We start from the raw sequence: 16383 nt of genomic DNA, 5'->3' as shown, positions 1-16383 counted from the left end.
TCCTTCTCACCTTCCCCCTCTTCACCTCTACTGTAAAAACTTTTCCTTGCCTCTTTTAAATGAGATAATTTACCCCATTCTACCTCTCCTTTCTCCCTCTCCAATTACATTTCTCTCTCACCTATTATTTTAGATATCATCCCTTCATATTCAACTCACCCTGTACCCTCTGTCTAGACATACACACACATACATATGTACACACATATACATATATACATATATGCATACACATGTATGTATGTGTGTATGTATGTATACACATACATATATTCCCTCCAACTACCCTAATACTGAGAAAGGTCTCATGAGTTACAAAAATCTTTCTACGTAGGAATGTAAATAGTTCAGCTTAAATAAGTAACTTATGATTTCTCTTTCCTGTTTACCTTTTCATGCTTCTCTTGAGTTTTGTATATGAAAGTCAAATTTTCTATTCAGCTCTGGGCTTTTCATTAAGAATGCTTGAAAAGGGAGTAGCTAGGTGGCACAGTGAATAGAGAACTGACCCTAGATTCAGTAGGACCTGAGTTCAAATCTGGCCTCAGCCACTTGACACTTAACTAGCTGTGTGACCGTGGGCAAGTCACTTAACCCCAAATGCCTTCCCTTCCCCCTTCAAAGAACCCCCATAAAAAAAAAGAATGCTTGAAAGTCCTCTGTTTCATTGAATATATATTTTCTCCCCTGAAGCATTATACTAGTTTTGCTGGGTGATTCTTGGTTTTAATCCTAGTTCCTTTGACCTCCAGAATATCATATTCCAAGCTATCTGATCCCTTAATGTAGAAGCTGCTAGATCTTGTGTTATCCTGATTGTGTTTCCACAATACTTGAATTGTTTCTTTCTGGATGCTTGCAATATTTTCTCCTTAACCTAAGAACTCTGGAATTTGGCTACAATATTCCTAGGAGTTTTACTTCTGGGATCTCTTTCAGGAGGTGATCGGTGGACTCCCTCAATTTCTATTTTATCCTATGGTTCTAGAATAGCAGGGCAGTTTTCCTTGATAATTACTTGGAAAATTATGTCCAGGCTCTTCTTTTTTTTTGTTTTTGGAGGAGGGAAGGCAAGGCATTTGGGGTTAAGTGACTTGCCCAACGTCACACAGCTAGTTAAGTGTCAAGTGTTGGAGGCCAGATTTGAACTCAGGTCCCCTTGACTTTAAGGCTGGTGCTGTATTCACTATACCACCTAGCTGCCCCAGGCTCTTTTTTTATCATGGCTTTCAAGTAGTCCATTAATTTTTAAATTATCTCCCCTAGATCTGTTTTCTAGGTCAATTGTATTTCCAGTGAGTTATTTTACATTGTCTTCTATTTTTTCATTCTTTTGGTTTTGTTTTATAATTTCTTGATTTCTCATGGAGCCATTAGTTTCCATTTGGTCCTTTCTAATTTTTAAGGAATTATTTTTCTTCATTGAGCTTTTGATCTTCCTTTTCCATTTGACCAATTCTGCTTTTTAAGGCATTCTTCTCCTCTCTTTTGCTATTTGGGTTAGTCTATTTTTAGGGTGTTATTTTCTTTCATATTTTGGGGGGTCTCCTTTAGCAAGCTGTTGACTTATTTTTTCATGATTTTCTCGCATCATTCTCATTTCTCTTCCAAGTTTTTCCTCCACTTCTCTTACTTGATTTTCAAAATCCTTTTTGAGCTCTTCCATGGCCTGACATCAATTTATATTTTTCTGAGAGGCTTTGGATGTAGGAGCTTTGACTTTGTTGTCTTCTGGTTGTAGGTTTTGATCTTTTTTGTCACCGAAGTAAGATTCTATAGTTTGATTTTTTTTCCACTGTTTGGTCATTTTCCCAGCCAACTACTTGACTATTTAACTTTTTGTTAAGGTAGGGCTCTGCTTCCAGTGAGGAGGGTGTACTGTTCCAAGCTTCAGGGATATGATGCAGCTGTTTTCAGAGATACTTCTAGGGACCTGTAAATTTTCAGTTCTTCCAAGGTGGTATGATCAAAGGAGAGTTGTTTACTCCTCTCCTGGCCTGTGAGTGACCAAAAACACTTTTTTCTGCCTTGGAATTGTGAGGAAGATTCCCTCTCCACTGCTGCCACAAGCTGTGCCTTGCCAGCACTCCTACTTGCCCCAGGACTACAACCCAGATTCAAGCATGGGCAAAGCAAGAGAATCCTACCTCAGTGCCAGCAAAGAGATACCTGCAATCACCCTCTCATCAGTTGCTTGATTCTACCACTATCTGTGGTCCTTGAGCTCCAGAAGCAGCTGCTGCTGCTGCTGCAACCACTGCCACCACCCCCACCACCCTGGGGCTGGGGCCTGACCACATTCTTCTCTCACCCAGCTCCTACAGACGTTTCCTGCTGACCTTCTAAGTTGTCTTTGGTGTTTGTGGGTTGACAAGTCTGGAGACTGTCACAGCTACCAGTGATTCAGTCTCCTGAGGTCTGCTCCAGCTTTGCTATGGGCCGGTCTGTGCCAGCACGACCCACACTGACTATGCTCCTCTCCTAACCTGGTGCAACAGACCTTTTTTGTTGACCTTCCAGGTTGTCTTGGTCTGGAAATTTGTTTCACTCTGCTATTTTGTGGGTTCTGCTGCTCTAGAATTTGTTTAGAGTAATTTTTAACAGGTATTTAAAGGGGTTTGGGGGAGAGCTCAAGCAAGTCCCTGCTTTTACTCCGCTATCTTGGCTTTGCCCACAGAAGCCAAAAACTTCTATTGAAATTTCCTAATTCAGTATTTAACTGCTACCAAGGATTTTTATCAGAGTATCTGGTAAATAAATAATGTTTTCAGAATATAAATATTGATTTATTTCTTTGACTGCCTACTATCCTTCTTGTTTCCAGTGAGTGAGTAGAATTCAATTTATTTCATAGGAAAGGCCTATTTATTTTGTCTAAACATGATTTTTATAAAGTTGGTAATATGATTTCCCTACTGACAAAATTAGAAGCATGTTAGAGAGAGAATGATAGACATTGTGATATAGAGAGTTGACCTCGAAACTGGGAAGACATGGATTCAAGTCCCAGTTCTGCTATTATTAGTTGTGTGACCTTTTGTCCCTCTTTATCTTCTGTAAGTCTCATTTTCCTTGTTTGTAAAATGGCAGCGTTTGCACTACCTTCTTTAGAACTTTTTTGGAAGGCTCAAATAAAGTAACGTATGTAAAGTACTTTGTAAATTTTAAAGCACTACATAACTACATTCTTTTTATTATTTTTGGATAATTCCTGCTTCCCCATTAATGCCATATAAATATGAGCTTACTGGAACTGAATTTTTCTTTGACATAATAGTTGCTTTATGTAAATATACCATATCTATAACATTTACGCTGTCTTATAAAAAACTATTTCATTTTTATTTGTCTGGTTTTATTTTTTGTTTTTACAGGTCCATGGCTTGATATGTATCTTTCTTCAAGAGACCCTATTGTTTTAAACTTTAATCCTTTCATCTCACTTAAACGAGATCCACAAGAATCGTATAATAACCAACTTGTGAGAGCAACAAATCTGACTGTATCAGCAATAAAATTTCTTAACTCTCTGAGGAGTCTTATCTTAGAGCCAGACATTTATTATGTCAACCCCCAATGGAGCAAAAGCAAGGCCTTTAAAAGGTTTCTCAGCCTTCTCCCAACTTCAATGTCTTGGTATGGAGCTTATTTTGCAGAAGCTTATCCTTTAGATATGTCACAGTATGTTCATCTGTTTAACAGTTCCAGAGTTCCTAAACAAGGTAAAGATGAACTGTTTTCAGATCATAGTGCACGCCATTTGCTGGTGATGAGAAATGGACATTTTTATGTATTTGACATACTGGATCCTATTGGAAATATTCTACATCCATATGAAATACAAGCACATTTAATTAATATTTTACAGGATGGGGAAACAATAGCTGAGTATCCTCTGGGCTACCTAACCACTGAAGACAGAGATACCTGGGCAGCAGTAAGAGAACAACTTCTGCAAGCTGGCAATGAAGAAAGCGTGTACAAAATTGATAGTGCAATATTTTGCTTGTGTTTAGATAGTTTTAGAATACAGGACAGTTCACACCTCTCACACTGTATGCTTCATGGATATGGGTATAATCGCTGGTTTGACAAATCTTTCAGCTTAATTATCACTGTTGATGGGAGTGCAGGGATAAATTTTGAACATTCTTGGGGAGATGGAGTTGCAATTCTCCGTTTTATTAATGATGTATATGCAGACAGCACAAAGCATCCTGCAGTTGTGCCAAGAAGTACTGCTACTGTATTATGTCCTACAAATGTAGAAAAGCTGCATTTTCATTTGAATGAATCAATTCAGTCAGCTGTGACTGTTGCACGTCAAAAATTTGACAAACTGAGGCATAAAATGACAGTGAAACCATTTGAGTTCAGAAAGTTTGGGAAACAATATGTAATTCAAGAAAGGATGAGTCCAGATGCTATATTTCAACTTGCATTTCAGGTTGCTGCTTATCGTCACTTTGGGAAAATGGTTCCTACATATGAATCATGTAGTACTGCTGGCTTTAAACATGGTCGCACAGAAACTATTAGATCTGCAACAGTTTACACAAAACGATGTGCTCAGGCATTTATCAGAGACCGGAAAAAATACAGTGCGCAAGAGCTAAGAAAACTTATTGATAGCTCTTCAAAATACCACAAGTTTTTACAGATGGAAGCTGCACTAGGTTAGTTCACGTTGTAATATTCAGAATTAGAACAGACCTTTGTTAATGTTTTTTAGTAGCCCCAAATTAGTAATTTCTTAAAACTTTGTGTACTATGTTCATTAGAATGTTTTTTATATTATTGATTCAGGGTGAAATTTTAATGTATTCTATTGTTCTTACAAAAAGAAACCTAAAATTTATATGGAATTTAATATTTATAAAGCACTTTATTTGTGGCAATCCAGTGTGTAGAAAGTGTAAGTATTATTATCTCCATTTTATAGTTGAAGAAATCAAAGTTCAAAATCATAGATGCTTGTCCATGGTTACATGACTAGTAAATACAAGAGCCCAGACACAAGCCCAGGTTTCTTAATATGAAGCCTATCGCTCTTTCCATTACTCTAGCTTAATAAGAAAAATGTGCCAGTACTTTCTCCTTGAAGTTAGAACACTAAATTTAGAAAATCTAGATGCCCAAAATAGTTTGGGATATTTATTCCCAATGTGGTGATATACTATAAATGAAGGATTCCTGATACAAAGCATATGGATAAGATACAGGATTCTAGCCAGATCCATGAACAGACTGAGGATTTTCCTGGTATTTTTAGGTGCATCTTCAAATTCTGTAGAAGTGATAAGTTCATGCTACGTGTTTTACTTTCTGGATAACCAGCTGGAACTCTTGAACATGTCAGCAATTTGATCCATTTCACAGTAGCTCTATGACTAGCCAAGTTATTTAACTTCCATGTGATGTTTTCTCATCTGTAAAACACAAGAAATAATATTTACACCTTATACCTTGAACTTCTGAGAACTAAAAAATTAAAGAATATATAAGCATGCTTATTTAACCATTGTTTCAAGTGTAATTTTAAAAACTAACAATAAGATAGCTTAATTTTACTCAAAAAAGTCATTGAAAAAATGTAAACTACAAGATTTATGTGAAGGGAAATACATCATGAAACAGAGCCCTATACAAATCTTAGACTAGTCTAGAAGTTTACTGTCCTGTTTATGTTTGGAGTTCAGACTTTTAAGATTGAATGTAATGAGGGATTTGGAGAAAGTAAAAGAAAAAATTTGTTCCAGGAGTATAAGACAAAGGAAGGATATAAAGGTAGGTATAAGTATCAGATAGATTGTTATGGGGAAGGAAGTGGGGGACTTTTGGGGGGTTTGTTTTGGGGGTTTTGTTGCTTTTTATGTAGTAGGTCTTTTGAAAATTAACAGATCTGTCACCACTCAGAAAAGCCTTATCCTTGCTGGTCCCCAAAGAGTTGTACCATAACTGAAGACTTCCCAAGACAAAAAACAGACAAGTTACAGCATTCTAGCCAGATCCATGGGGTGATTGAGAATTTTCCTGGTGATTTGGGGTACATCTTCAAACTCTACATGAGTAATCAGTCTGCGCTATATGTTTTACTTCTTGTATGACCAGCTGGAGCTCTTGAGCATGACAGTGATTTGACCCATTTCAGAAAACTCAGTGACCAGATACTATTACTCAAGGCATATGATCAAAGTTTTAAGTAAAAATTATCTGAACCTCTGAACTATATGTTGATTTTCACTGCAGGGCTTGTTATGAGTAGGATAGGAGGAAAGAAGAAGTGGACAAATAGTTTGGGGTTTTTTTTTTCTGCTGGCATTCAAACAATTAGGAAAAAAATGGATTTGGGAAGAATAGAATAGGTATATGGTCACCATCTTGTTTAGTTTGAGGACGTACTATGACTTCAAATTTAAAGTATTTGTTAATAATACAGAAAGTCTTGTCATTGTTCTACTTCCATGGTCCAAAACTCATTTTTCATAGCATCTTATCATTCTTATCTCCCTGTGTCCCACTCTTCCTAACCCTATTCTACATCCTTACTGTGACCTTCAGTACATGTATTCCTCATTCTTTTTGCTGGCATTGACCCTGCTGACTTCACTTCCCAGACTTTAGTTAACTGATTTGACTCAACATGATCCTTTACTCTTGAGTCACTTGTTTTCTTTTTCATATTATCACTCATGCCTTTCCTATCACCAACTCTGGATTATTCCCACTACTCATCTCCTCTATTTCCACTCAGGTAATAGAAGTGAAACTGGAAAAATCCCTACTATGTTGATTAGCTGCATTACAAATTTATGGTATCTAATCTCAAATGAGCCCTCACTTTAGCAAGGCAATACTTTTATTCTTCCCTAATTGATTCCCTGTTGCACTCTCCACAGTGACTATTTAAAATGTCCATCTTCCTCAAGTCTTTTGCACCAGTTTCCTCAAAACCTCATAGCTAAGAACTATCCTTCATACTTCACCAAAAAGATAAGTCATTCACTGTGAGCTCCCTCTTCCCTTTTCTGCATCTCAAAACCCTCATCCCTCATTCCCTCCTTTACTCCAAGGCTAAACCCTCCATATGTACCCTTAATCATTTCCTCTCCTGGCTCCACCAGATTGCCCTCACAATCATCCCTTCTCTTTATTCTTACATCACTTCCTAATCAAATGCTCCTCACTACTGCCTATCATTGCCTAAGTCTCTCTCATATTTTTAAAGATTAATTTCAACATTCCTTTAGAATTCTAAGTTCCAAATTCTCGCCACCCTATACCCACTGAGAAGGAAAGTTACATTTCTATACACAACTGAGTGTATATATACTGTCTTTGAACCAATTCTGAAGAGAGTGAGATTGAAGTATTTCCCTCCCCCCCACTCTCACCTTCCCCCCACTCCTACCCTCCCCATTTTCTCCTCCATTGTAAAAGCTCTTCCTATGTCTTTTTTTTAATGTGAGAAAATTTCCCCCATTCTACTCTTCCCTTCTCCCTTCTCTCATTGCATCCTTCTTTCTAACTCCCCCCCTTTTTTGGCAGATCATTGCAACATAATTGACTCATACTTTCTCTGTGTAGACCCCTAATAACAATAAAGTTCTTAGGAGTTATAAACACCATCTTCCCATATAGTGATATAAACAATTTAAATATTCTAAGTCCCTTGATTGTTCTTTCACATTTACCTTTTTATGTTTTTATTTTTTACATTTTTATGTTGAGTCTTGTGTTTGTCAAATTTTCTATTCAGCTCTGGTCTTTTTATCAAGAATGCTTGAAAGTCTTCTATTTCATTAAACATCTATTTTTCCTTTTGAAGGATTACACTCAGTTTTACTGGGTAGGTGATTTTGGGTTGTAATTCTAACTCCTTTGCCTTCCAGAATATCATATTGTAAACCCTTTTCTCCTTTAATCTTGAAGTTGTTAAATCTTGTGTGATCCTGACTGTTTCCATGATATTTGAACTGGATGCTTGGAGTATTTTCTCTTTGATATGGGAGCTCTGGAATGCCACTATAATATTTCTGTAGTTTTCATTTTGGGTTCTTTTTTAGAAGGTGGATTCTGTCAATGTCTTTCACCCTCTAGATGTAAGATATTGGGCATTTTCTTTGATAATTTCTTGAAATATGGTATTTAGGCTCTTTATCTTATCATGGTTTTCCAATAGTCCATTATTTCTTTTGGATCTCTTTTCCAGGTTATTTAGTTTATCTTATGAGATGTTTCACATTTTCTCCCTTTTTTATTCTTTTTTTTTTTTGAGGGAGGAAAGCAAGGCAATTGGGGTTAAATGACTTGTCATAGGCCACACAGCTAGTGTGTCAAGTGTCTGAGGCTGTATTTGAACTCAGGTCCTCCTGACTCCAGGGCTGGAGCCCTGTGACACCTAGCTTTTAAATTTGTTTTGTTGTTTCTTCATGTCTCATGGAGTCCTTAGCTTACAGTTGCCCAATTCTAATTTTTAAGGACTTATTTTTTAAATATTTATTTTACTTTTAGTTTTCAACATTCACTTTTATAAGATTTTGAGTTTTAAATTTTTTCCTTCCTCTCCCCCTCCCCAAGATAGCATGCAGTCTAATATAAGCCATAGTTATACAATCATACTAAACATATTTTTACATTAGTCATATTGTAAAGAAGAATTATAACCAAAGGAAAAAACCACAAGAAAGAAAAATAGTATACTTCAATCTTGCATTCAGATTCCATAGTGTTTTCTCTGGATGTAAATAGCATTTTCCATCATGAGTCTTTTGGAATTGTCTTAGGTCATTGCATTGCTGAAAAAAAACTAAGTCTCCCAACATTGGTCATTGTATAATGTTACTGTGTATAATGTAGCTGATACTGTGTACAATGTTTTCTTGGTTCTGCTCACTTAGCATCAATTCATACAAGTTTTTTCAGGTTTTTCTGAAATCCATCTGTTTGTCCTTTATTATGGAATAATAGTATTCTGTTACATTCATATACTACAACTTGTTCAGCCATTCTCCAATTGATGGGCATCTCCTTAATTTCCAATTCTTGGTCACCACAAAAAGAGCTGCTATAAATGTTTTTGTATATGTGGTTCCTTTTCCCATTTTTATGATCTCTTTGGGATACAGACCTAAAAGTGATATTGCTGGGTCAAAGGGTATGCACAGTTTTATAGCCCTTTGGGCATAGTTCCAAATTGTTCAAGGAATTATTTTCTTTGGTGATATTTTGTACCTCCTTTTCTGTTTGGTCAATTCTGCTTTTTAAGGAGTTCTTCTCTTAGGTGGATTTTTCTGCCTCTTTTTACCTTTTGGCCAGTTTTGTTATTTAAAGTTATTTTCTTCAGTATTTTTTTTGTTCCTCTTTTACCAAACTGTTAATTTTCTTTTCTTATATATTTTACATCATTCTCATTTTTTTTTCAAAATTTTTTCTTGTACTATTCTTATCTCTTTAATTCTTTTAGAAATTCTTATTGGGTTTGGGTACAATTATCATTTTTCTTTGAGGCTTTTTGGGGTAGCTGTTTTCACATTGTTGTTGTCTTCTGAGTTTATGTCTTGTCTTTTCTCTGTCACTGTAGTAGCTTTTTATGGTCAGTTTCTGTTTTTGCTGTTTGCTCATTTTTCCAGCTTATTTCTTGACTTTGAACCTTTATGCTAAAGTTGGGCTCTTCTCACCTTGGGGTGAGTAGGCATTGTCTCAATCTTCAGTCTTTTTCCTGCTACTGTTCTCAGCATTGGTTTTGGGAGTTTGCAAGTTTTTGATTCTTCCAGGGTGGTGGGATCCTGGGAGAGGTATGGTCACTGCTATCTGGATCTGTTCTCTGGTCTTTACCAAGGAAGGACCCCTGGTCCTGTGCAGCCACAGTTACTAGCATTCCTCTTTGCTTTGGAATTGTAACCAGGATCCCTGTTTCCTTTTGATTGACCACCAGTGCCCCTCTCTGCCCTGGAAAGGTGACCCAGAACTACATGTGGAGAGTAGAATTGCCAATCGATGCCAGCTGTACCCAATTCCAGCAAAAGGTCCTTCTCTATAATCTCTTTCTGACAGTCTGACAGCCTTACCATTTCTGGTCTGAGAGCTCCTACAGCTGTTGGAGTCACTCTTGCCATTGATTTTGTGTGTGTGTGTGTTTTCCAGATAGGCCTCCACCCAGGTGTCACAGACTTCTGCCAACTTCCTGAGTTTCCTTAGACCAGAAAAATGTGTCATCCTAATCTTTTGTTGACTCTGCCCTTCCAAAATTGGATTTGAAGTAGTATTTTAAAGTTGTTTGGAGGAGAATGCTGAGAGAGTTAAGCTGAATGCCCCTAATCTGCAATCTTGACTCAGGCCCCTTTCTCATCTTTAAAAAACTATTGCTAGACCCTATTATTCCTTCAAACTATTGTCCTCTCCTCCCATTCTCATCCAAATTCCTAGTAAAAGCTGTCCAGTTTCATGGTCTCTGCTTTCTCATTTCTCATCCATCTGTAATCTCTCTTCTAACTTCTTCAAATGAGATGTGTGTAAAGCATTTAGTACAGTGCCTGCCTCATAATAAGCACTCAATAAATTATGACATTCCCTTTCGTCATTCAGTAAAACCAGTTTTCCAAAGTCACCAAGGATTTTTTAATTTCCATATCCAGTGCAATTTTCTCAGTCCTTATCCTTTTTGTCCTCTGCAGCATTTGACATTGTTGACCTTGTCCTCCTCTCTTTATTTTCCTCCTATATGTCTGGCCACTCCTCATTTATTGAATCATCATCACACCCCCTAATGATATATGTTCCACAAGGCCTGTTCTGGGCCTTCTTCCTTTTATTTTCTTAATTCTCATCAACTCACATGTGTTTAATTATGTCTATAAGGATGCATCTAATAATGTACATCCAGCTGTAGTCTGTTGAGCTGTAGTCCCATATGGAAGCTTCATACTAAAAATGGAGGCATTGCAAACTCATCATGAACAAAATTATGCAAGTTCAGTATCATCCTCAATTCCTCAAACTTGCCCCTGATAGCTAATACTTTTCCGAATTTTATCATTTCTGCCTCTATAATATCTCTTGAATCTAACCTCTTCTCTCTACCCACATGGCCACCATTCTGATTCAGGCCCTCTTTGCTTCCTACCTGGACTATTAGGCTTTTTTCTTCTAGTCTTTCCCACATCTGAATCCATCCTCCAAAAAGTTGTTGAAGTGATTTTCCTAAATTCAAATCTAGTCCTTTCCCCACTTTACTTAGACTCAATTGGGTCTCTATTACTTTATCTCTCCTTTATAGCCTTTCATCACAATCTGCCCCCATCTTGTCTTTCCATCCATAAAAAGCATTATGCCACACATTATGCACAGCCAAAATGACTTTCTGACCATTCCTGTATGTATATACTCTCTCACCTGATAAAATTTAAGCTCTTCACGAGCAAGAATTTTCACTTTTGTATTTGTATCCTGCCACTTGGAATCCTTCATTTCCTTCATTACCTTGTAATTATTGCATGTGTGTACAGATATATAAAGTAGTCTTCTATAATGGTATGTAAGTTCCTGAAGAGCAAGGACTTTCACTTTTGTATTTATATTCCTACTGCTTAGTACAGTATCTGGCACACAGTAGATGTTTAATTAATGCTTACTGATTGATGCAGATTTACAGAATTATTTATATCTATGTTCTCCCATAGATTCTCCAGTGAAGATTCTAGAGGTCTTTCTCAAAGTCTTTTAACATTTCATGGGAACCAGTGTAGTATTTGGGTTATCCATATGTGACCAAAGTATCTTCTATATTTATTGGATAATATATCTGTCATTTCATTGTTGGTGTATACTTCATTGTATACAACTACTTCATCCATCAACTTTCAATTGCTCTCTGGGCCACCTTCAACTTATTTGGAAATTGGTGTTCTAAGATTCACAAGCATGCAAAATCACTAGATCACTGGGAGAACATTGGTATTGAAAAAATGTGGTTTTGTGTTCAGTGACTTATTAAGAGGACTGCACAATTTATAGAATAACACTCTAGCACCATTCCTTTCTCCTATTGAATTCTGGACCTATCTCCTTATCTAGCTGCATTGTCTATCATAGATAGATACCGGTTCAATGAATTAGCCATTTACTTACAGTTTATAGTCTGGACAATAGACATTTTCATTCAATTGTCTTTTCCTGTGTAGATATTTAGGTCACTTTTCTGAGTAATCAGAGATTTCATCTCAAGAGGCCTCATTCTTTTGGTTAACGTTAAAATACAAGGAAGAGGGAAAGACTTTCTTTAATGTTTGCTTTTTATAAAGCATACAAAAGTTGATAAAATTATTAACTGGCACAGTAAGGAATGATGAAGAAAATAAATAATCTATCATATCATCATAAAGAAAAAACAGAACTTAATGAATAATGTACCAAGAGATGAGAATAAAGCCTGAGAGAAACAGATCTTTGAAAGTGTGTATAAACATCCACCTTGCAAGGTTGATCTGGAAAAACACAGTGAAAGAATTAAGTGTCAATATGATAGCTTAAGATTTAGGTCACTCTATATTTGTCTTTTTCCCCCCTCTCAGAATATTTTTTGTATTCTGTACAGAGTCCATTTTAAGAGAGTGAATGGTGCTACAGAGGAGCCAAAAAAACCTGCCAGATAATGAAAAGAGTATAGAAAAACATCTGCACAGTCAAACACTAATAAGGTGTTGGCAAGGACAAGGCAGTCTTTAAAGGACAGTAAAACACAGAGGAAATATTATAAACTGAAGGAAGCTACTGAGAGGCAAAGGCAAAATTTAGTGAAAATTTCAATGAATCATATTGTAAATTAAAGGCCCTTTCAATAACTCCCTTTTTGCTTACTGTTAAAATAAAATGTATTTGGTTTTTATGTTCCACCTTCTCAGTTAAGCATTTCCAAACTCCTCATACTTGTTACATAGTCCTTTGCACTAATTACATTCTCCTTGTTTTGTAATTACTTGTATACTTGTTCTGTGTCTCCTATTGGACTGAGATCCTGAGATCAATGACTATGGCATGTTTTGCCAAATCAGTTGGTCTTAATCCCCATCTTTGAGTTCTCCACAGTTTTTGATACTTGACTACTCCTTCTTACTTGGGTCTCTTTGCTCCTACAGCTTCAGAAGGACTACATTGTTTCTTTCTCCTTTTGAATGACTCATCCATTGGTCTTACTTGCTAGATATTTATCCTCTTCCTGATCATTTAATCTGAATCTTTTTTAATAACACATGTTTGGGGGTGGCTAGGTGGCACAGTGAATAGAGCACCTGCCCTGGAGTCAGGAGGACCTGAGTTCAAATCCGGTCTCAGACGCTTAACACACACATAAAAAAACTAGCCCTGTGACCTTGGGCAAGTTACTTAACCCCAATTGCCCTCCAAAAAAAAAAGAAAGACGCAAATTTGGCCCTGTCACACCCTTACTAGCTAACTGTGAAACCCTGGGCAACTCCTTTGAGGAGGTTAGGTGGCACAGTGAATAGAGCACCGGCCCTGAAGTCAGGAGGACCTGAGTTCAAATTCGACCTCAGACACTTAACACACTTACTAGCTGGGTGACTTTGGGCAAGTCACTTAACCCCAATTGCCCTCCAAAAAAAAAAGCAAAAAAAAATGACCCATGTTTGACTCTTTTCTGTCTCTACATCCTTTTCCTTAGCATCTCATTTACTCCACTAACTTCAGCTACCATCTGTATCCAAATATCTTCCTAGTCTGTATCAAGCACTGACATCTCTTCTGAGCTCCAGAGCTTTATCATGTTTCTCATAGGACATCTCTACCTGTATGCCACTGACATCTTCCTCAAACTCATATCCAAAATCAAGAATGGTGGTTTTTTTATGTTTTTGAATAAAATGACTTTTTTTTATGTTTATGAATAAACTATTTCTACCTGTCCTACCACCATTTATCCTGTCTTTCATGTTTGAAATCTTAGGACTAATTTTGACTCTTTTTCCTCTCTCATCTCTCATATCTAATCAGTTTCAAAGCCCATTCCACAACTGCAGCATTTGTCATTTTGTTCCCATTGCCACCATCCTAATGTGGGCTCTTCTTACTAACAATACCTTAGTCTACTGTACTAACTACATTTTTTAAATGTCTTCCTGGGAATGGTTTTCTATCCTTCAGATTTTTGAAGTAGTAATCTTTTGCAAGATTCATGGCATTTGGAGCTGGAAGAATTTAAATATCACTTAATCCAATCCTTTAATTTTATAATGAAACTGAGTGTTTCATTTGCTGGTAACATCACTTTGTTCTTCAATAATGTTTAGTGGCTCCCAGTTGCCTACTAAATAAATTTCAAATTCTTCAGCATTCAAAGTCCTCTACAGTCTGGTACCATGCTTTTCTAGCCTTACTGTCCAGTCTAATAGAGCTCCTGTTTCCCAAATATACTTTGCCTCAATGCTTCTTGTCATATTGTTTCTTTTCCATGGAATACCCTCTTTAATTTCTCTTTAATTATTGAATTCCTACCCATCCTTTTAAGTTCAGACACTCAAGTACAATCTCTGTGAAGCCTTTCTTGATCTCCTAGTTGCTAACAACCTTTTCCTTTTGACCTCAAATAGTTCTTAATTTTGCAACACTGAAGCACTTTTCATGTGATGCTGTGTATTATAGTTATTTGTACTTTATAACTCCCTGTTTCTATTAGATTGTAGTCTCTATCAGAACAGGGCCATGTCTTTTATAAATTTTATATTCTAGCAGTGTGCTTTGAGCACAGTAAGTGCTTAAATGTTGAATGAATGTTAGGAATTATTTCACTCGTGGATATTCAGTACCTAATAAGGTGTCTGGCAAATAAATATTTGTTCATTTAAAAAACATAATTCAGTTATAGTTTTCCTTCAGTTTAGGCTAATCTGATATATAAACATTAGGATTTACTGAAGAAAATTAATTAGATTATTTTTAAGTGGTATTTCCTGTCAGAATGTTGGAGAAGAGAGTCACATTTCAGGTGGTTGGTGGGCTATTGTCCTTTATTCTTGAAGAGGACCAAAATGACATTACTATGTTGGAGTCAAGGTCCAGTGTGTCTGACTGTGACTGATCAGACCAATATGAGCTTGGAAGACTCTACCACAGGTCAGGCACAAATAGTCCACGTGAACATTTGGAGAGAAGATTTCTCTAAATTTGCACATCTCATGTTTCTTTTGAGCTACTGCTTTGCTTGTAGAGTATAGCTCCTTCTTTGGTGTGGGCACACCATGCTGGGGATTCCTTTGTCAGTGTCTCCCATGCTGCAAATCAATTCCAGAGTTCTTCAGAGAAACCTTTAGAGTGCCCTTACATCACTTTTTCTGACCTCCAGGTGAGTACTTGTCTTATATGGGTTGTCCATAGAATAGTCTTTTAGGCAAATATACATTTGGCATTCAAACAATGTGGTCAGCCCATTGGAGTTGTATTCTCTGCAGTAGAGTTTGAATGCTTGGCAGTTTAACTTGAGAAAGGACTTCAGTGTCCAGTATCTTATCTTGTCAGGTGATCTTCAGAATCTTCCTAAGACAATTCAAACGGAAGTGATTCCTTTTCCTGGCATGGTACTGGTAGAGTATTCAAGTTTCACAGGCATGTAACAATGAGATCAGCACAGTGGCTCTATAGACCTTCAGTTTGGTAGGCAGTCTAAGGCGTCTTCTCTCCCACGCTTTTTTTGGAGCCTCCCAAATGCTGACCTAGCTCTGACAATGGTGCATCAACCTCATCATCTGTATGTAAGTCCCTGGAAAGTGTACTGTCAAGGTTAATGAAATTAGCCACAGTATTCAAAATTTGCTGTAACCAATGGTTCAATGTATGGATGGTGTGGTGTTGGTTCGTGAAGAACCTGTGTTTTCTTCACAGTGTTGGTTCATGGAGAAGCTGTGTTTTCTTGGTGTTAGTTCTTAGGCCAAAATTAGCACAAGTAGCAGACAGCCAATCCATATTTTGTTGCAATTCAGCTTCAGAGACTGCATTGACAGCATAATCATCTCTGAACAAAAAAATCATGCCCCAACTCTCCCTCTACTTTAGTCTTGGCTTGTAGATTTTTCAAATTAAATAATTTACCATCAGTGCACTAGCTGACCTTTAAGCTATTTTTGTTCTTGTTGAAGGAGTCTAACAACACTGTTGAAAACATCATGCTAAAAATTAGCATGGGAGCAAGCACACAGCCTTCACTCCATTGGTGACTGGGAAAGTTTGAGAACATGGTCTATTAACCAGAACCTGGGCAAGCATGCCATCATGAAATTGACATATAATACTGATTAGCAACCAGATTTTGACATAATTTTTCACAAACCTTCATGACTCACAGTATCAAAGGAGCAGCAAATGTTGTATACA

General features: G+C 36.9%; 1 protein-coding gene across 1 annotated transcript in view; it reads left to right on the top strand.

Moving 5' to 3' along the window:
• Positions 1-16383, top strand: part of LOC138159126 (carnitine O-palmitoyltransferase 2, mitochondrial-like) — a 37223-nt gene that overhangs the window by 7339 nt on the left and 13501 nt on the right. Inside the window, exon 4 of the mRNA XM_069085416.1 lies at positions 3375-4676. Coding sequence (XP_068941517.1) covers positions 3375-4676 — 1302 coding nt within the window. The remainder of the gene's footprint in view (positions 1-3374; positions 4677-16383) is intronic.

The sequence above is a fragment of the Petaurus breviceps genome, unplaced genomic scaffold, assembly GCF_028583685.1.
Source record: "Petaurus breviceps papuanus isolate PSGF00001 unplaced genomic scaffold, PetGlider_PUasm1.0 175, whole genome shotgun sequence".
NCBI lineage: Eukaryota > Metazoa > Chordata > Mammalia > Diprotodontia > Petauridae > Petaurus > Petaurus breviceps.
This window is presented reverse-complemented; position numbering and strand designations above follow the sequence as displayed.